This window comes from Amphibalanus amphitrite, unplaced genomic scaffold (genome assembly GCF_019059575.1).
Source record: "Amphibalanus amphitrite isolate SeventyFive unplaced genomic scaffold, NRLGWU_Aamphi_draft 000198F_arrow, whole genome shotgun sequence".
NCBI lineage: Eukaryota > Metazoa > Arthropoda > Thecostraca > Balanomorpha > Balanidae > Amphibalanus > Amphibalanus amphitrite.
In genome coordinates this window covers 755,954-776,282 of record NW_024881693.1, presented here as the reverse complement: position 1 = coordinate 776,282, position 20,329 = coordinate 755,954, and the positions used below count along the sequence as shown (strand labels likewise).

General features: G+C 48.9%; 1 protein-coding gene across 1 annotated transcript; it reads left to right on the top strand.

The window, feature by feature from the left end:
• The first annotated feature begins 1,228 nt into the window (after positions 1-1,228).
• LOC122384784 (homeobox protein HMX3-B-like) lies at positions 1,229-10,216 on the top strand. Its single transcript, XM_043372524.1, has 3 exons — positions 1,229-1,455; positions 4,881-5,053; positions 8,371-10,216. The coding sequence occupies exons 1-3, from the start codon at positions 1,238-1,240 to the stop codon at positions 8,979-8,981; spliced, it is 1,002 nt and encodes a 333-aa protein (XP_043228459.1). The 5' UTR covers positions 1,229-1,237; the 3' UTR covers positions 8,982-10,216.
• Positions 10,217-20,329: the final 10,113 nt, after the last annotated feature.

The window sequence follows — 20,329 nt, the reverse complement described above, 5'->3', positions numbered from 1 at the left end:
GACACTGAGCGATTTGTTTACAACCAGTTTCGATCCCGATGACACAAATGTGTCGTCACGAGACAAAACAATATGGCCACCTGGTTTGCCCATTTATCGCTATAGCCTGTAAATATGTAAGTATGTAAGTACATAGAAAGCGTTTTCAAGACGGGCTACCTGGCGAATGTATCTAATCCAAACTGACCAACTCTGCACCAAATCGCTATTACAACAAATACTCGTACCTTCGTATTATGAATTTATTTCAGTGTTTTCATTAAAATAGTGACCTTCGTATTATGAATTTATTTCAGTGTTTTCATTAAAATAGTGTCTGATAATCTGAAAAATCAAATCAGGTATCAGGCATATAACTGTGCAACCCAAACCGATAACGACCAAATCTGCACCAAATCTGTACCTGATGTGCACCAAATGTGTACCAGATAGCCGTCGTGAAAATGGCTAGTACATACTTATTCATTTAAGCCTTTTTAATGGTCATAGAACAAATGCATTTAAATAGTTGTTATCTGTTCACATACAACGTGGCAGATCAAACTTCAAAGTGAATGATAGCGCGATTATCGAATACTAAATGTTATCCATTGTGGAAGGTACTATGACTAGTTATTATAAACATGTGGCTTATCAATCTTGTGGGGCTAAGTTTCAACTCAGCGCTACATAGGTAAAAGCGGTAAAAGCTGGGGTGACGTTTGGCATGTCTCGTCTCTGTCATTGCCACCTTTCTACATATTCACTGTTTGGAATTATGCGCCATGAGATCGTCGCAGTACGTCCAGTGCGCCACTGATCGCTGAACAGTGCGCCACTGATCGCCGCTCTCTGGTCGGCGGGATCAATAGAGTCGGCCACAGACGGTCTCTGGTGACCCCGCCGACCCGGCCGACCTGCCAGGCCTCTGGTCAGCCGGGGGTGGCTCCGTGCTCCCCGCCAGCGCCGCCAGCCGCCCTGATTACTGCCGCCCCGTGTTCGACATAATTAGACCTGCCGACGATCCTCCGCTAATCGGCGTCAGCGCTCTTTTCGCCGCCGACCAATCAGCGCGCGGCTCCCACCGCCAATCAATGCCGTCATCATCGGGGGGCGGAGCCTGTGGGCCGATCGCCGTTGGTGGGCGGGGACACGCCGCTCGGCCGACGGCAATACAGAAATAATAGAAAGGTTGGCAGCACAAGCGGCGGCGCCGATCGCCGCGCTATTTTCCGTGCGAACGCCGGCGGCCGCGGTCATGTCGGCTCCCGGATCGCCGCGCAGTGTCTGTGAGAGCCCGCTGGGCTCGCGCTCGCCGTCACCGCCGGCGGTGCAGGAGCACGCCAGGTCACCGGAGGTCAGCCCGCGGCCCGAGAGGAAGTCGTTCAGCATCTCCGACATCCTCAGTCGCTCTGATCCGGTGCGAGAGAGGCTCGATGACACGCAGAAGCTGCTGGACGCGGCGGCGGCCGCCAGGTAGGTGGGGTAATGATGGTCTGGCTGATGTTGATCATGGTGAGGGCAGAGGTGCTGTGGAATGGCGTCAGACCTTGTGACTTGTGAGTCAGCCATGGTCGGGATCGAGCGCTTGATGGTCGAGTTATCAGAACTGTTGAAGGCTGGTATCTTGGTCGCGTAGATATGAGCAAAATGAGACCGCATCAGCGATTCACATGCTGATGCTATAATAATTGCCTGCAAATAATGTTTCATGACTTCAATGTCCTTCCAGCCATGTTATGAGAGGTGCTTTAGTATGAATGTTTGTAAGAATGTTTGCGATTCCTGCAAGATTCCCTTTCAACCTGCACATTCTACGTTACCTGGGATCAAATGTGTCTCATCTGCCGTTTTCACGACGGGCTATCTGGCGAATTCACCAAATTTGACCAAATCTACACCAACTCTCTTTTACAACAAATATCTTCATACCATGAGCCTATTTCAGTGTTTCAATAGACAAAAATGTCTGATGATCTTAAAAATGAGTTATATAAGCATCTGTGCAACCCAAACTGATAATTTTAAACTTTTAAGAAACACAACGTACCTACTTTGACCAGATCTAGGTCAATCTGCGCCTAATATGCATCTTATTGGCATCAAATGTATACCATATGGCCGTCGTGAAAACGGCTGTTAAGAGCCTCACTATCAAGGCTACCCAAGGGGTATGGGAGGGTCCCGTGTTTGCCGACTGCAGTACAATTATTTGTTTCAATAGAGAACACACTTCTCCGCAATAAATTCGTGACGCTCATAAACGTACTAACCGACAGCAAATTGCACTTGGTTATTTAGTGCGAATAGCATGCAACTTTTAGGGGATACCTAGGCAACTGATGACTATCAACTATGATAAGTCTTCATTTTTATAATCTCCGTGAAACAAATATCACTCGAATGCTGAGATTATGTATGCACATTATGTAGCACATCATGCAAAGTCATCGCCTCTTAGTTTTGTTTCTTGACAAGATAACTTTGAAATATGGGAACAAATTATTGCAACATTATATAACCATGTCAAACAACAATAAAATTAATAATAAATGATGTCCAGGTATGCTTGCTATCAAATCACAAGCAGCTGCTACCACACTTTCAATGAAAGACATCTACCGAAGCGAATTATGAAAGGATTCATACGTATTTTTGATATATGCCATTTTCCACATGCAATTTCCTCATCGCATGCTTGATGGCATCAATAGCCCTACACACATAGATGAAGGTGGTTTGTAACGTTAGGTAGGTATCTGTATGTTACATGATACACACTGCCATTCAGGGTTGATGGTCTGTCCAATACGCTCGCTAAGCTCTTCCACACGTCAGAAACCGACCGTAAACAGAATGCACAGTTTTAATCTCCTATTCAGTCGGATCCTTGGGCTCTATAGATGTAAGCAAGCGCCGTGCCACGGTGAGCTAGTTGAGAAGAGATATTTGAGTAATTCCTGTAGAGTCTGACTACATGCAACATAATGCGTCTTTTTTGGATATATGATTTTATTCGTCAGTATATCATAACATGACACAATCATGGCGACACTCGATGCTAAGTTTCATCTCACCGGACACGAAACGATCGTGGACGGGAGGTGACACATTGGTAGCGAAGATTGCACAGCGCGCACTTCCATCAATGCCTATACCATCCACTGCAACATAATGCGTCAACGTTTTCAGTCGTTTTCCTAAGCAGGACGTTTCAGATAGGAATGCATCTGTTGGCATTCATCCACCTATTGAAAACTATATAGCAGGCAAACACACGAGTCTTAGAACGGCTTCTGTTGTCTCTCCACTGTAACCGTGTTTTGAATTTTCCTGCTATTTTGGAAACGATTCGTCATGATCAAGTCAATAGAAAGTCCTATAAGCCCTAGCCTCTATGCCATTCGATCGGAAAACCAGGTTTAGGGGGCCGGAGACGACACTGTATAACCGATTGCTGGCAATTTCCGCCCAGATCAAATAGCTACCGTCGGAGCGGCTCGAACCGGGCTCCATTCACTTGCAACGCTTGCTGCAAAACAACCGTTTGTGTGTAATGTGTATGCATGTAGTGTTTTCCTTGCCATGCTAAAGGGCTATTGTTTTTCGTCAATCAGAGACATTTTCGTATAGACGTATGCGCAAGGTGGAACATTTATCATGGCAAAGACTCACTCTTCAAAATTTGATCCAGACAACATCTAAATGGTGGTTTGTTTTTCTCGTTTAAAATGCTCATGGCACAAATCATTATGCCAGGTGATCTCAGATGCTGACCTGCGGGATAAAAAGGGAAATAGCAAAGCAACAGGCCTTTTCTGATCTAAATAATCCTACAAGCACTGATGCTAAGATGGCACCTACTACAAACAAATGCCTTTCATCAAACACTCTATTTTGCCGACATCTTTTATTTTGGTCAGTTTCTAAAGTGTCAGATGATTTAAAAGAAGGCCCTGGCGATGCACATTTTGTCAGTTGTGTAATCCAGAAATGATGAAGTTTTTTTTTTTTTTTTTTTGTTCAACTCGAACATCATCAGCGCGTATATTTCGTTCATTTTGATTAAATGACTCCTCGATCAAAGGTTGTACGGGTGAAGTGATTGTTTTTACCTCATCCTTCCCAACTTGTCAGAAGACGTCGCTCACTTTATAATAGTTTGGTTCGTTACTTACCCACTGATGCGGATGCTTCAGCCGTGGCCCGTGATAAAGCAGCAGGAAGTTTTAAACACCGTCAGGCCAACGCTCTGAACTTGAGAGATTACTCGTTAAGTTGTCGCTTTCAGAGGCTTTCCGCCTAATAGCTTCAGACCATCAATATTAAATTGCATGCAAGAATCTACCAATCTCTGCCGCAACAGCTGAACTATTTCTATCGAGAATTTCGCACACAAGTAGTCCTTTCATCAGAGACTTGGCATTGTCAGAAGTACTCAAACTTTCGTAAGCCTTCTTTTACAAACCAGAGGCACGTTATAAGGTCTGAGTACCGAATTGCGGCACAGTTGAAACTATTCGTCAGTCAAGAGCATTCAGTCGTTCAGTGCGCATTTGCTTTTAAAACTTTCAAATGATGTTTCAGAAGACGATGTGATTCAATTTGTGACCGGAAATGTCGTTTATTCATCATGCGTGCTACGTCCATTCAGTAATAACACCCTACACGTCCCTTTGTTAGTGCATTCTCGAATCCACTGCTGAAACTTATGCTCCCCTGCATGTTCCCCTTGTGCGTTCTGGCTTGAATCCTGTGGTACAACATTCGCTTCTTGTGTTCCTACTTGTGCGTTCTCGCTCATTCTCAGCATTGACATCCATGTTCCCTTGATTTCCTGCGCTCTTTGGCTCGAACCCAGCACTGACACCTATCTCCCCTATGTTCCCCCGTGCCCTCAGGTTCGGGTTCCTGCAGCTGGGCTCTCTGGCCGCCCGGTATCCGTACCTGACCGGATGTGACGTGCTGGGGAAGCCGTTCCCCTGGCAGGCCGTGTGGCCTCCCGCCGGTCATGTGCCCGCCCAGCCGCCGCCCGTTCACCCGGCTCGGCTGCCCCTGCACGCCCACTCGCCAGGTAGGGATGGGGGAGACGGTGCGGGAGTGACTTTAGGTGAGAGCTTAGGTGAGTGACGGGAGTGAGTTTAGGTGACACTCGACGAGGACGGGGTTGATGCTCAATGAGGGTGGGTTGACACTCGATGGGTGAGGACTGATGTTTATATGTAAATGTGTGTTGACCAGCTAGATGTTTCACGTTATGTAACGGGTCCAATGGGCGATTATATTCTTCCTTTCCCCAAAAGGGAAACCGTGCACACGGATGCTTGTCCTTCCGATCCAATTTATCCAGAGTCAAGAGACGGCACGGTTCTTTATCCTCCACTGAGCAAAGATAGCCTGTTCATTACCGCTGGTATCGGCCCAGAAGAGTCCCCGCTCAATACCCAATCAGATTACGGAGCCGCGGGGTACTGATGGGGTCACCACGGCGCTCCTCAGCCTGCGGCCACTCCTGTTACTGACGGTGCTCAACAGTAATCAGCAGCGCTCCACAGCGGTGAGCTACAGTGATCAGCGGTGATCAACAGACATCGGATCGCCGGTCCCCGATAAAAACCCGCCCGGCTGATCAGGGCGCCACTGATTTAACGGGAAGGAGCGGCGACCAATCGGCGCCGATCCAGCCTTTCCAGGGCTAAACTGGCACGCGATACTGGGAGCGGACTGGGATAGCAGATGGGATAACCCGATCACGGGCTTGACCACCGGATATTGGTTCGGTATAGAGGTGGAAATGACTAACGTTTTCCAAATTCTTGACTAATGACTGACTAATGACTAATGACAATTTTGGTTGACTGACTTTTGACTGACTAATCTGTCGTCTCAAAAAGCTTGACTGACTAATGAATGACTAATGTCATTTTTCTCGAATTTGACTAATATTTGACTAAATTTCGGAATTTACAAGTAAAGCAAGTTTTTCCGCGAATATCTTAGCTTCTACAGTCTACAACTTTTTAGGCGCAATTTCAAAAAGCTTAAGACCGAATACAAAAAGTTCACGTTCATTTCGAACCCTAACTTTTTTAATTTGGCCTTAAACTTTTTGAAATTGCGCCTAAAAACGTGTAGACGTCTGATCGACACTGGAAAAACACCAAACGATTCCAAATTTTCTCCCTAATTATTTCATGGTCAAAGCGATGCGAAGCAAGCGCAAGATATCTTGTCGGCCGCTATACGACGCCTGGTTCGGGAGATAACCGGGGGGGGGGGGAATTTACCCCCTCCAGTCGGGCGCGTTCGGCCGGCGACCCCAATGGGGCGCGGGTTTAGTCACCTCACGAAACACGACAAATTAGTCAACTAATATGCAACAAAATCATTGACTAATGACTGACTAATGACTAACAAACATTTTGGTTGACTGACTTTTGACTGACTAAAAAAGCGCTTGACTAACGTTAGTCGACTAATTTTTGACTAATGACTAATATTCATTTCCACCTCTAGTTCGGTATGGTTGAAAATACTCCGACAAAAACGTCAGTGAAAGTGTACCCCTTTTGCCACTTGCTGAATTTATTTTACAGCATTCAAATTATTAAATTGCTTTGCATTTAAAAGTAAAAAGATTTATCAACCATATGGTTAAATGAGAATCTATGGTTGAATTTAGAGTAAAGTCATAAAGTGGGCACACATTTGCATGCATTTTTGTAATTTTATCAGGAATAACACAGTAGGGAACGTTAGATTTTGAGACATTTAAGGCCGCCGTCCACCGGTTGAGTACGCGCTGAATTTAACATGGAAGTCTATGGGCTGCGCGCCGAATGCGGTTCAGTGCCGAATGCGCGATGAATCGCAGTCAGCTGATTATTCGGCGGCTGTTGGGCGCCGACTCACGCGCTGATGACTGAAGATTATTTTACGACTCCTGACGACCTAAAATACTTCAACTTATAAGCGCGCTATAGACACTGGGCGATTACGCGCAAATTGCGCGCCTAACCAGTGGACGGCGGCCTTTAGAGTTTTTCATGTATTAAGAAATGATATTGTTATCCTCCTATTATCAATTTAAAAGGTAAAAGCGTGCGTCATCGTCACAAATTTGAAATTTAGTATCTTTTCTCGTTACTCCATAAACCCGGTCATAAATTGACGAGCTGCGCTTTGACTCTTTTACCTCTCCCGCTCAGCAACAACTCGGGAGCGCTAATGTGAAAAGTCTCATCACCGATAGATCCGCATTGCGGCGCGGTGCGAGCGCGATTCGTACTGAATCAGCACTGAATGCGCCGCCGCCTAATCACCGGCTCGGGACATCGGCCAGCAGGTTTCTCTGTGAATGGGGCGCGGGCCATTGCCGCTCTCCCCACACGTCGCAGCGCGCCGAGCCACCAGATTAATTCGTGCCGAACCTTTATTCGCCGACAGCGAAGCACCTCCCCCGGTAGAGCGTGATTATCATCTCTATCAAAAAGCCATCGGCCCCCACATGATGTTAAAAGCCCTGAATGGGAATTTAATACGCCCTTTAATGAAGAGAGCCCATAAAATTCGCCGCGTGGTTTTAGATTAATCCCGCCTCCTCGAATCTGTCGAATAAACAACAGAGCGCTGCCGGTCGTCGACGCGTGTGGGATAGTCGGTATCGACGCGAGCGATGCGGGGCGGCGATGGGACGGCGCCACGAGACGGCACGTGCCGGCGGCTCGTGCAGCCATGTAAAACATCGCACCGCCGCGTGCGCGTCACGTGGCGCACCGTGCCGCCTTCTGTTGCGCTCCGGTGCGCCGTGCCATACCGCGCCGCGCCGTGCCGCGATACACCGTAAGTCGCCGCAAAAACTGATGTGCGTTACGGACAAAATGATAACGAGAACCGGAGCTGGCTTACTGTGCCCCGCGGGCCGCGGCGCACGCGTGCTAGGAGATGTGGTAGTTAATTAGCGCCAGGGGTCGCATTAACCGCGGTGTATCTGGATGTTTTTCTTTGTGGTGATGGGCGATGAGAGGTATTCGGCGAATGATAACAAGCAGACTCACCGGCGAGCGTGCAGGGCGGGCATGCTGCATGGAGACTCCCGAAAATGTCGCCGACTCGCCGCTCGAACACCATTTGTGCCAAACGGTTCTTCTCGGAATGACAGTTCGTCGAAGCGTCACATCAGTTAACGCCACTGTAAAACAGACTGATAGATTGTGATAATTACGGCGGTTCTGCATTGGATCGCAGCCATCAAAAGCATCACGAAATATTACGTAAGCATAAGCGCATCTATCATTTTCAGAATGAATGCTCACACAGCTGTCACATCTGTTCAGTATCGCTCATATCGCTCGTTGGTGTAAAATAACGTTCGTTTTCTTTTGTCCCCAGACCCACCATCTCCCGGTGCAGCGGACCGCAAGTCACCGGCTCTGCCGTCGGCACCGACAGAGGCCGTCGACGACGCCGACGACCGCAACGGCGGCGACGATCTGCGCGACGGCAAGGACCGGCGCAAAAAGAAGACACGCACCGTGTTCTCGCGCAGCCAGGTGTTCCAGCTGGAGTCGACGTTCGACATGAAGCGCTACCTGTCCAGCTCGGAGCGCGCCGGCCTGGCCGCGTCCCTGCACCTGACCGAGACCCAGGTGAAGATCTGGTTCCAAAACCGGCGCAACAAGTGGAAGCGTCAGCTGGCCGCCGAGCTGGAGGCGGCCAACATGGCGCACGCAGCGCAACGGCTGGTGCGCGTGCCGATTCTGTACCACGAGGGCGCCGCGGCGGCGGCCGGGAAGGGAGGCGGTGCCAGCGGCGGCGGCGGCGGCGGCGGCGGCAGCTCGGCGTCGGCCTCGACGGCGTCTGTGGGCGCGCCGGAGCCGCCGCCGGCGGGCGGGCCGCAGCCGGCGCCGTCCGTGTCGCTCGGAGGGTACGGGCCGCTGTTCTACCCTCCCTCCTCTCCGTACACACCCACCTGTCGACCGTCGCTGTCCGGCCTGGTCTGAGCGGGAGAGGTCGGCGCGGCAGACAGACAGAGGGAGAGGGTGGGGCGGGACAAGGGTAAAGGCAGGGTAAACGTGGACATTCCATACTTACGGGGTAGATTATCATGCGACACAGCTTAGGTGTTACCGAAGGCAGTTGAATTTATTATCTGCTTAGGGAGGGCATCAGGCCATTATAAACTATTCACATGACTTTCAGAGCAGAGGTAAGCAACTATCCAAAAAGCAATTTTTAGGGCAAGTGCTGTGGGGAGGGGATTAACATTGGATCGGAAATCATATCTAACTGATAGGCATGATGGAGATTGAGAAGCACTGGGATGAGTATGGGATACCTGTCTTGTCACGTTGTTTGTCACCAGAACCAAGTATTGCAATATTTGCGCTCTCACTCGCACGCGCAGCACCAGCACCCGGCGCAGCGCAGCGCCAGCGCTCGTGTAGCGCAGCTCCAGCGCTGGTCGGAGCAGCACCAGCGCTGGGCGACACAGCACCAGCACGGGGCGACACTCGAGTGCAGGACGGGACGCGACTAGTCAGAGCCGGGTACCTTTGGGTGTGTTGTTGGACGTTCGGGACATCGCTAGGACAGGGATGTCTTTTGATGGTGATGATGCTAATGCACAAGATATAGATACCACACTCGTGTTTGCTGTAAATATTTACGGTGTACATACATTTCGTGCATGAGCTATAGTAGATCCGTATCATGGGTGTATTTATGAACTCGATCGATTGAAAATAATTCTGTTTAGTTATTTTTAATTTTTGTGTACCGTGGAAATAATGTTACATCTTTAATCTTTCTCGATTGACTGTTTTATTCATGTGACACGTGTGATGTACCCAGCACCGATTTGAGGATTCTAGTCAGTATTTAGCTATCATGACGCGTCGGAGGTTATTGTGATCATGTTTTTGGCAGCTCTATATGGCGAATGTGGTGTTCTAACCATAACTAAGGGACAACTCCCGTATGTGTTCTTACCTTTCCCATGGATAAAATATTACGCATGACTGCTTTTTAGTTCAATGTATTTCCTTCTAATTTGCCGACTGTATGTAATTCCTAAGCACTAGTCATAAGTTTCTTCTCACGCATATGTTGAACCTTATCTTATCCGTGAGATGTTTGTCATAATCAGCTCTCGTAAATACATTACCTTCTTATAAAACATGTCAATTTTGTGTACCACGTATGTACTTATGTGTTTGTTGATAAGAATAAAATACCAGTGGCAAGAATTGTTTACCTAAGCCGGCTGCATTGAGGATTTAAGGGAAATTAAATGAGCAAATGCCTCCTTGACATGAACAATTAAAAACAAATGTTTATTAGTGATGGATGAGCATTGAATTTGCAGTATCTACCATGACCAACACCCACCTCGAGGGTAGGATCGAAACGCGGCTTCGATTAGCGCCACGTGGCATGAAATCTCAATTGACCTTCGGTTCACCCAATAGACCCTCGGTGGTCCGATCGTGCACATAAGGCACGGGGCGTTTTGTGCCCCCCCCCCCCCCCAGCTCTAACTGTGCTCTTGGGCGGCCATGTAGGTAATCACAAGCAATAAGCGGTGCTTAAAAAGTCGTGAAAATCAGTATGAAAGCAATTCGGTCATTTTTAGGACATACTAGCCGTTTTCACGACGGCCATCTGGTACACATTTTGTGCAGATTAGGTGCAGTTTTGGTCAAATTATGTTCATTGTGTTTCTGAAAAGATGTCCGTTTGGGTTACACAGATGCTTGCAGACCTCGTTTTTCAATTTAGGCATCAGACGTTATTTTCGATTAAAATACTGAAATAAATTCATGCGATGAAGATATTTGTTATAGAAGAGATTCGGTGCAAATTTGGACAAATTAGGTGCATTCGCCAGATAGCCCGTCGTAAAAACGGTTATAAGGAGGCAGATCACCACTTAAGATAATTACTTTCTGTGCTGACCTTCCATGGACAAATTGGCCCATAACAACACCCAAATTTATAGAGTACGCACGATAACTATGAAAACATTTTTGCTCTTTTTATAGCAAAATGGCACACAAGCACTCAACTGTAGTTCATCCTGGCAAGCTTCTAATCATTCTGGGTGTATTTTCATTCGTTGAAATGTAGGTAGTGATGTTCTACTTTCAAAGCAATATTCTTATTCTAATTGCAAAACATAAGAAAGTCAAAAGATGTTTTTATCCCGGGCAATAAAGTTGAAACTCATTTTTTACTTTGTTTAATCGTCTGAACAAGAGCTGTTCTTCATTTTGCCTGACATTATATGTAGATCGTGAATCAGTAGTTTTTAGGTTCCACCGGAAGCTAATATTAACCGAAAGTCCGGTGTGCAGATTTCCAGAGATATCAGTTGAAGATCTCTGGTAACTAAGTGGCAAGCGGCTGGCACCGACGAAAGGGCTGGAAAGTCTCTCGACTCGAGAGGAAGTGCCCTGTTTTCGGATCGGGTGGACACTGATAGACGCCCTTCCTAAGCGGCTTATCATGTTTAGTGGCTGCACCCGCGCGAGGCTCGGTTACGGGCAGCCTGTTTTCGGCCGAGCCGCTCTGGCGCCGGCACTGGACGCTTTTGGTCGCCTCCTTCCACGCTGAGCGGCGACCAGCGCCGGTCACGTGATCACGCCAATGGGCCGTCCATGGCGGTCACGTGCCGGTGCCGGTTTCCGGCTAGGTGGCGGTGAATGGCTGAGGCCCCGGGGCCAGATGCGCGGGTAATCTCCCGGCCGCCGACATTAGCCTAATACTGGCTCCCCGGCCGTCGCCCGTATTATTCCCGCTTACTCGCCGGTAATGGCCCACTGTATTAGAGTTAATTATTGCGCAAACTGGCAGCAGGCGCGGTCGGGGCGCGCGCCGGGGGACGGGAGGGGAGGGGAAGGTGCCAGCTGAGGGGTACTGATTGAGCGGCGATGGCCCGTCCGATTACATTGTGATCACGGCTGGCTGGCCCGGCGGCCGCGCCGCTCCGTAAGTGCCCAAATATGTTGGCTCCCATCTGGGAGGGCCGGCCAGGGGTGTGAGCACGCCGCTGGTAATTCAGACCATGGATGAAGTATTTACAGACTACCACCGCCGGTAATATGTTGGCGGACCAACGACTCGGCAAATGACGCCGGGCACCGCAGATCGGCAGAGGGCGCCCGATTAAATGGGAGGAGATGATGCATGTAATGCGCGAGATGAGAATGCGGTTAGAATTGTGTTAGAGTGGCGGCCTTTCAGAGGTAGTCATTGTAAGATAAGCGGATGCTAGTTCATGCGAGAATAGCGCTGCTACAGGCGCAATTTCACAATGGGGATAATGATTAGATAAAGTTAATTCCTTTGAATAACTAACGCAATTTACAGTAAGCTCAGCCTGGTGACGGGTTGAATGACATCATGTTTAGCAGGGGAGCAATGCCACCTTTAATAACAGTTTATGATAGCTTGTTTTATTGACAATGCCAATGGGAGAGTGGGGTGAATTGACTAGTCGGGTGCATTGTTCGTGCATGCGTCAAACACGCGTCCGTCTGTCCGTCTGTCCATCCGTCCGTCCGTCCGTCCGTCCGTCCGTCCGTGTGTCTGTCTGTCTGTCTGTCTGTCTGTCTGTCTGTCTGTCTGTCTGTCTGTCTGTCTGTCTGTCTGTCTGTCTGTCTGTCTGTCTGTCTGTCTGTCTGTCTGTTCGTCAGTCTATTCTATCCGTCCATACGTCCATCCGTCCGTACGTCTATCCTTCTGTTCGTCTGTTCGTCAGTCCGTCAGTCTGTCTGTCCGTCAGTCCGTCAGTCCGTCAGCCCGTCAGTCCGTCAGTATGTCTGTCCGTCAGTCAATCAGTCCGTCAGCCCGTCAGCCCGTCAGTCTGTCTGTCCGTCTGTCCATCTGCACGTGCCTGTCCGCCTGTCCGTCAGTCCGTCTGTTCGCCAGTCTGTCCGTCAGTCCGTTTGTCTGTCTATCCGTCTGTCCGTCTGTCCGTCTATCCGTCTGTCCGTCTGTCCGTCAGTCCGTCTGTCCGTCTGTTCATTTGCACGACAGTCCGTCTGTTCGCCTATCCGTCTGTCTGTCCTTCTATCCGTCGTCCGTCTACACGTCTTTCTATCTCGTCTGTCCGTCGGTCTGTCTGTCTGTCTGTCCGTCAGTCTATTCTATCCGTCCGTGCGTCCATCCGTCCTTCCGTCTGTCCATCTGTCTGTCCTTCTATCCGTCGTCCGTCTACACGTCTTTCTATCTCGTCTGTCCGTCGGTCTGTCTGTCCGTCTCTCCGCCTACCTACCGATCCGTCTGTCAGCGCACCGCTCGTTAGCGGTAGGATGGTCTCTCCAGTTGCACGTCAATTATCCTCAGTGGCGCGTGCGATTGGTAACTGGAGTGCGCCGCCGGCGCCGCGCTCGCTCGTCATTTTCCGTAACTACGCGCTGGGTCGGCTCGATGGCGGATGATCAGCGCTGCTAACCGGGCGGGGGCGGGGGTGGGGGCGGTATCCCTGACAGAGACACTAGGCAGAGGCTATCAGGTTATATGTGAAAATAGATGTGTTGCTATGAATCAAGCGCACCATGTAGCTGAACCTTTTTACGACAATGTGTGATGCTGTCCCAATGGGTTTCAAATTGTCACACGAGACATTTGCAGATAATAAATTTCAGCACCATCATTTAACGCAAAACATTTTGACCTATCAAAACACACAAAGCCCGTTCCTTTCGAAAAACTCCATGCACTGCTTGAGGTCTAAGCTCTATAGAATATGAAATTTGAGATTCAAAATATTATTAGAGTGAACTGTGGATCTTTACTAAGATGGGCCAGGTCAAGTTTTATACGATAAAAAAAAACATCGCACAAATAGAATGAACAGTAGAGTGGACAGCATTCAAATTCCAAGCGCGAGGTCGGATGCCATGAAAGGATCGCAAAAACGTCAGTGGCCAATGAATGATACTGACATCGCCACTGCATTTTGTGGCCGATGCAACGCTTACCGAAACTGGCGTCGTTTAAATTGTCCTTGATGTGACTAGTTATTAGGTATATAGTTATTAGGTAACTCTGTGTCCTGAAAAGTGACTAGTTAAGTAGCAAGATACCCATCGGAATTATTAGATCATCATTCGTAATAATATATCTTTTTCCACATGTTACAGCAAGTCGAGCACCCACAAATAACAACACTAACTATGCATTCACCTTTAAACTTTACCAGTCGCGTCAAGATGTGTTCATCCGTTTGCGTTTCCCTTCCAAGAGTCGCGTCATAAATGATATCATTACCGTGCTTGAAAATGAGTGACAATAAGCAACAATTAATTGTGAAAAGCCGCTCAATAAATGTGACGAAATCAAGAGAAATAAACGATTCATTTTAACAACGATTCATGTTATGTTTCCAATTTCAATGTTATCTACTTGTCTCAAGAAGTCCATGGTTTCAATGCTGAGCTGCTGACCCGCACGGCGTCTCATATCCGCTACACTTGTCCGCACTTCTGGGGTCCGAGTTCCGACCCCGTACCCGGTCCCACGACCGGTAGCGACATGGAACATCCATTGTCCGCTGTTCGACCACCGCCGACAGCGGCTCGAATTTCCCATCCCGTCTTATCTTTCCCGCTCAACTCCTGGTCTTTAGTATCATATCCATTACCACCTATCCGGTGACCGAATCTGACCCGATTACCGCCCTGACCCCTGTCCCCTCCTGTCCTCTCTCCACCCCTCCCTCGGCCGGTCGGCGGCGCTCTCTCTCTCTCTCTCTCTCTCTCTCTCTCTCTCTCTCTCTCTCTCTCTCTCTCTCTCTCTCTCTCTCTCTCTCGGAGACGGTACCGACTCCCAACACCCAGCGTCGCCACCGACTGCCGCAGCGATGGAACCGATCGATTGTCTCTGACAGTCGCCGCGGCTCGACCTCGGCGGCGGCGAGCAAACGCGCCGATTTCGCGCCACCCTCTGCGGATCGGTGGGCGATCCAATTTGGCGCGAGGCGCGCGCACTCAGTCGGCGCAGGAAAGATGGCGGCGCGACTTCTGTGCGGTGTGGGACTGCAGTGCGACAGCCCAGGCCAGACTTCTACAAAGACGGGAAAGGGGGCAAATAATGTGTGGTGGATGTGGACTATGGCAAGCTTGCCAAAATGAAGGATGTGTAAAGAGCACTGTGTTTGATAGTGACATGACAGGGTATCAAAATGTGTCACGCGTTTACTTTTCACCCCGTGTGAGCCAAACCGAGTCTGAGCCGGAGTCAAAACAGACGGATCACACCGTCAACATCTTTGCAAAGTAGTGGTTCATAAACGACAGCATTTGCTGTGCTGAAAACGTTTACCAAACGTTTACGAAACGAAGGACCAGAAAACGCCTACCTAAGTGCACCGGACGGAAGATCCAGTAGTTATAACTAATGCGTTTAATTAAATCAAATTTGACACATACATACCTAATGTTTGTGGAAGGAAAATAAGATCGTTTTTAAAACATTGCCCCGGTTCTCCTGAAAGATAAATACCTACGGAAGCTCAAAGTATGCGGCGGCTTATGCTATAGTTAGACAATAAATGATGCCAACGACTATGAACAGAAACGGTAAACAACTGCTTCTGTAATAAAACCCAAACAAAATTTGGTCAAACAAATAACAAAGGTATCAGCTAAGAGAATCGTATTCTACTAAATCAGTAACGCGGTATTTTATACAATTACTCAAATGTGTTTCATAAAAAATAGTTAGCTCAGCACTTCTGGACGAGATCACGAGGCATCAGCAGTTGCAGCACTCGCTGCGCCCTTCTGTCGTAAGTAACAGCGCGGCGGCAGCGGCGGTCGGCGGCGAGGGGGCCCTGTCCCGTCCGCCGGCCGCCACACGGCGTCTACCATTTTACACGGGCCCGTGTTGATGATAGGCCATGACCGCAGTGGTGACACCGCCATTACCTGGGTGGGCAGGCGGGTCAGCTGAGTTATACCGGCGCCGCACGGTGGGGCACCCAGCCGACCGCCGAGCTCATGTTCTAATGAACTCATCCCGGTCCCACTGAGGCTTTGTGTCGACTACTGCGTTTATTGTGGCTACCATGGCTGCTGCTGCAGCGACGGTCACGCTTGGGATTACTCAGAATATCATGCAGACGACGCTAAAACCAGGGGCTCCGCCACGGTTTTGGGATTGGGGGGGTCCGACCCAAACACAAAACCTCACTGGCGGATCCAGGGTGGCATTCAGGGGGATTCCCCCCCCCCCCCCACCGCAGCGCCCGAAATCGATGAAGAATTGCCGTTTTTCTAGAGTACAAAGAAACCTAACAATTTTATTGGAAGAAGTTTGCTTTGAACTGCAAGACCAAGGTTTAGATTGCATAAGGAACCGAAAACCGAGGAGCAGAGCCCTATTGACACCGACATGGCGGCCTCTCAAATCGACGTTCTTGAGGAATGGAGGCCAGTGTTGCGCGCTCCAAAGGCGATATTGGCCATCAGAGAACGCATTGGGCTCTGTGACTGGCATGGGCTTGGGAGTTCAGGGACCTACATGGCCCTCAGGTATCTACTACACTGGCTCTAAACTCTAAAGCCAGTGTAGAGTCCTCCTAGGCCGTACTTAAAGGAAAGCTCAGTGCTATAGCAGGTATTGTAGGGATTTGAAAGCCCTGCCCTCATATAGCAGCATGGGGTCCTTAGAGACTGACAATTGACATTCAGTCTCTGTGATGAGTGTGACCTATCCTGGCCTGAAAATGGATATCAAAATGCTCCGCTTCAATCAATAGTCAGACAATGGGGTGAATGTCCTACCTCTACGAACCTGCATTCTGAGCCCTGTGCAGATTATTTCATATTACCTCAGAACGGTGTGAGGATGCTTAGACTAGTATGGTGCTCTGAAGGAGCGACGTGGACCCCCCCCCCCCCCCTTGACACTATAGGATGACCTCACATTGAAAGAGCGATTCTCAGATCGATTTGAAGCTCTCTTAGGGCAGGTGTGGTGTCTAGAAGGTGTCCTACAAGCTGGACTCCCCTCGCAAAATTACAGGGCATATTTTAAGGCACTTACTGCGTCCCATTTTGGGACGCAGCCCCCTCGCCTTGGGACGTAGCCCCTGCTGATTTGACCCACTGCGTCCCTGCCCTGTGCCCTGTCCGGTTCCCTGACCTGTGCCCTGCTGTCTGCCCTGACCTGTACCCAGCCTTCCCTCTAAAATATCCTGTGCCATGCCCTACTCTATTCCTTGCCCTGTGCCTTTTATAGTCGTAGCACGTGCCCTTTGCTCAATTTTGGGACGCAGTAAAAATTTGTTAAAATATGCCTTGCAAAATTATAGCCAAATTCTAGCATACCTAGCTAATCCTAGCCATCTGAAACGCATTCATAGTAATAACAAAAATGGTGGAATGAAGACACTCCCATGTAGACCGGCGAGTGTCACTGTCGACTGTCGAGTATACTTCGTCTGCTACGACATTATATACACTACATTTCTAGATCTTCAGTTCCTTAGCTACACGACTGTCAACATATTCAAGACGCATACTGTGAATGATTTAGTCATTTCTACGCGAAAACAAACTTATAGGTATCTGGAATATTGGGGGGTACTGTACCCCCCAGGTAAATTATTGAGGGGGTCCGGACCCCCGCGACCCCCCCTGTGGCGGAGCCCCTGGCTAAAACAGACGGACGAATAGGCGGACGGTCACCGACACTATATGGCACCAGCGCAGGTGCACGCTCGGGGGAGAAAATAACACGCAGCGAAATTATAGGTCTGCGAATTAGGCGTGCACATTCAGTGCTATCTGGATGAAATAACGGTCGGGCTGATTTGACGGTGTGCAGGTACCGAGCGTCCCATGAGATATGAATATTCATGGAATACACCAGATGCCGAGTGGGATAATGCGCAGGCAATATTCAGTTTGTAAGTGTAGGTAAGGTAATGAAGACCCAGCGAGATATCCATTCAACTAACCCAATCGTTGATAACCTCAAAACAAGCGACACTCATGGGTGTATGGAGAACTTCAGATATCCCGGCACCGCCTGGGCTATTTCCGTACCCACATCAGCCTGGGGGGGGGGGGTTGGATCCGACCCCCCCCCCCTGTTATCTCGAGAACCAATGGTCGTATCGAGCCCCGCGAGGCGGCGTTCGAAAGGTCTCTACGAGACCTTCCCAAAGCACTCTTAAGATTTTAAGATTGAGGTCAACTTTCGGGTCAAGGTCAGGTCAAAGGTCAAATTCAGGGGTTTTGCATGATTAGGCTTACGGACAGCGGAATCGATAGCTGCTGCTCGAAACTCACCACAAATGACCTCAAAGACCTAGTGAAGGTACCATGTGCGTATAGGGGCCATACTAAGTACGGGTCAAGGTCAGGTCAGGTCACGAAAGGTCACGGTTTTCACTTTCTGCTACATGGGCGTGCGACACATGTTTTATGGCTTATTTTTCACGCCAAATCCGATGGTAATGGTTATATGTGACCCCAAGTCACTGTGCTGGTGATAAGTGTGCATTGAAAGCATAAAAATCGTTTATACCACACATAACTAAACGAGGGCTAAGAAAAAAAGGTCAATTTTTCAACTTTTTATTTTTGACATAAAAATGCACTTTTCTAGACGAGCTTTGTCCCAGGAATCTAGTGGTGCCATTTGTTTTCACATGCGATGTTCAGAAGTGCCTCTAATTCGCGAAAATGCTTATGACGTCACCATGCCCTATGCATGTTGGAGCTATTTTTTACAATTTGGGGGTCAAAAATCAAGATAGAAAGTTGAAATTTGGGACATCTAATGTTCTGATAGAGTTCTATAACATATATTCCGGTTTTTTGGAAATTCTCAAAATTTTGGATTTTATTAGCTGTTTTCCAAAAAATATAGTTTTTTTGAATTTTTAGAGGTGAAAAACGCATTTTATGGAAAATCCGAGATTGCCATTTTAAAGAACTCGTTAAGCTGCGTCTTTTCATGTCCTTAATTTGCAATTTGCTTAATATCTCGATTTTTGACGATTTTTTAAACATTTATCATTTTTTGACTGAAAACGCCATGTAGTTACATCACTAAAATCGATATATCTCAGAAATATTTGAAATTTTTTTCTTAAAAATTGCACAGGAGACGTCAAATTGATGGGGGAGAAGGTATGCGAAGTTTCAAGTTGATAGCGCAAGCGGTTCATGAGTTATTCAAGAAAAACGGAGGGGGGGTCGGATCCGACCCCCCCCAGGCGGTCGCGGGATATGATTGGAAAATCTTTTTCAACGAATCGCCGTAGATCGGCGGCAGCGATATTGCCGAAGAGGACGACCGCAGCCACATCGGGCTGTAAATCGCCGCTCGGTTTGCCCGACTCCCCATTGCCCCGATCCCGGTGCGGTTCCCGTTAGTTGCCCGTCAGAGGGGGGACAGGGGGCACCCCCCGAGGGCCCTGACTGCCGAGCCCACACAGCCTGCGGCCAGCTGCCGTCCCTCCGAAGTCACCCACCGTGAAATGGACCACCGGCGCGCTCGCGGTCGGCAGCGTCCCGCTAAACGGACGCACGCGCCGCGCGCACCGTCCGCCCCGCGCTCTAAATCAACAGGGCTCGTTTTAATTACTTAATTAGTTTTCTACAGGCGATGATCACTCAATTAGGGCCCACCTGGCTGCCGGTGATCCCGGAGTATGAGTGTGTGTGAATCAAACGGCGCGTTTTCATCACTGGCGGTCGGCCGGCGACCACCTGGTTAATTAGGTTAAATTAACTCCTGACACGGGCACAATGCGGCCACCCGACCGCCGGGGGCGGCTTTCATCGGCACGGAGACTCGACAGAGCAGAAACGATGCGGACGACAATTGGCGGCATCGGACGACAGGCGGCCAGGGAGACGAGAGGGAGAGAGGCAGTGAGAAGGGCGCCCCGCAGACGGGCGCACAGCGTGGGGCTCATGAGAGCCGCAGCGGCGAGACAGCGAGCCGGACTGGGCGCTGGGGCTGCAGCAGGTTTGAATTGCAGCTCAGTACGAAAACAAACCATTCAGGGTGGTGTTATTTTCACGTGGTATATTTATCTGTGAACTCAGGGAGTTTGAAGACCCATTGAAGGAAAACTCGCAGCATCGGCGTTTAATTAAGAGAAGCGTGCGCTTTGCATGTGACAAAGCGACTAATACTGAAGGGTTTGAAGAAATCATAACAAACATTCAAATAAAAACTAGTACTCGATATACGGTAGCGTTACACAAGTACCTACAACTTCAGTTATATAACACTCAGTATTCTACACCACAAAACCACATTGAAGAACAACTACAAACACTAAATGTTCAACTGGAACTGATTAAATTCTCGGCAACTCTCT

What these genes read in the sequence shown, in the direction of transcription:
- LOC122384784 (XM_043372524.1), top strand. Translation starts at nt 1,238, where the DNA reads ATGTCGGCTCCCGGATCGCCGCGCAGTGTCTGTGAGAGCCCGCTGGGC. An exon ending in GACGCGGCGGCGGCCGCCAG is followed by an intron (nt 1,456 to 4,880) that starts GTAGGTGGGGTA and finishes CCGTGCCCTCAG; the next exon opens with GTTCGGGTTCCTGCAGCTGG. An exon ending in CCTGCACGCCCACTCGCCAG is followed by an intron (nt 5,054 to 8,370) that starts GTAGGGATGGGG and finishes TTTTGTCCCCAG; the next exon opens with ACCCACCATCTCCCGGTGCA.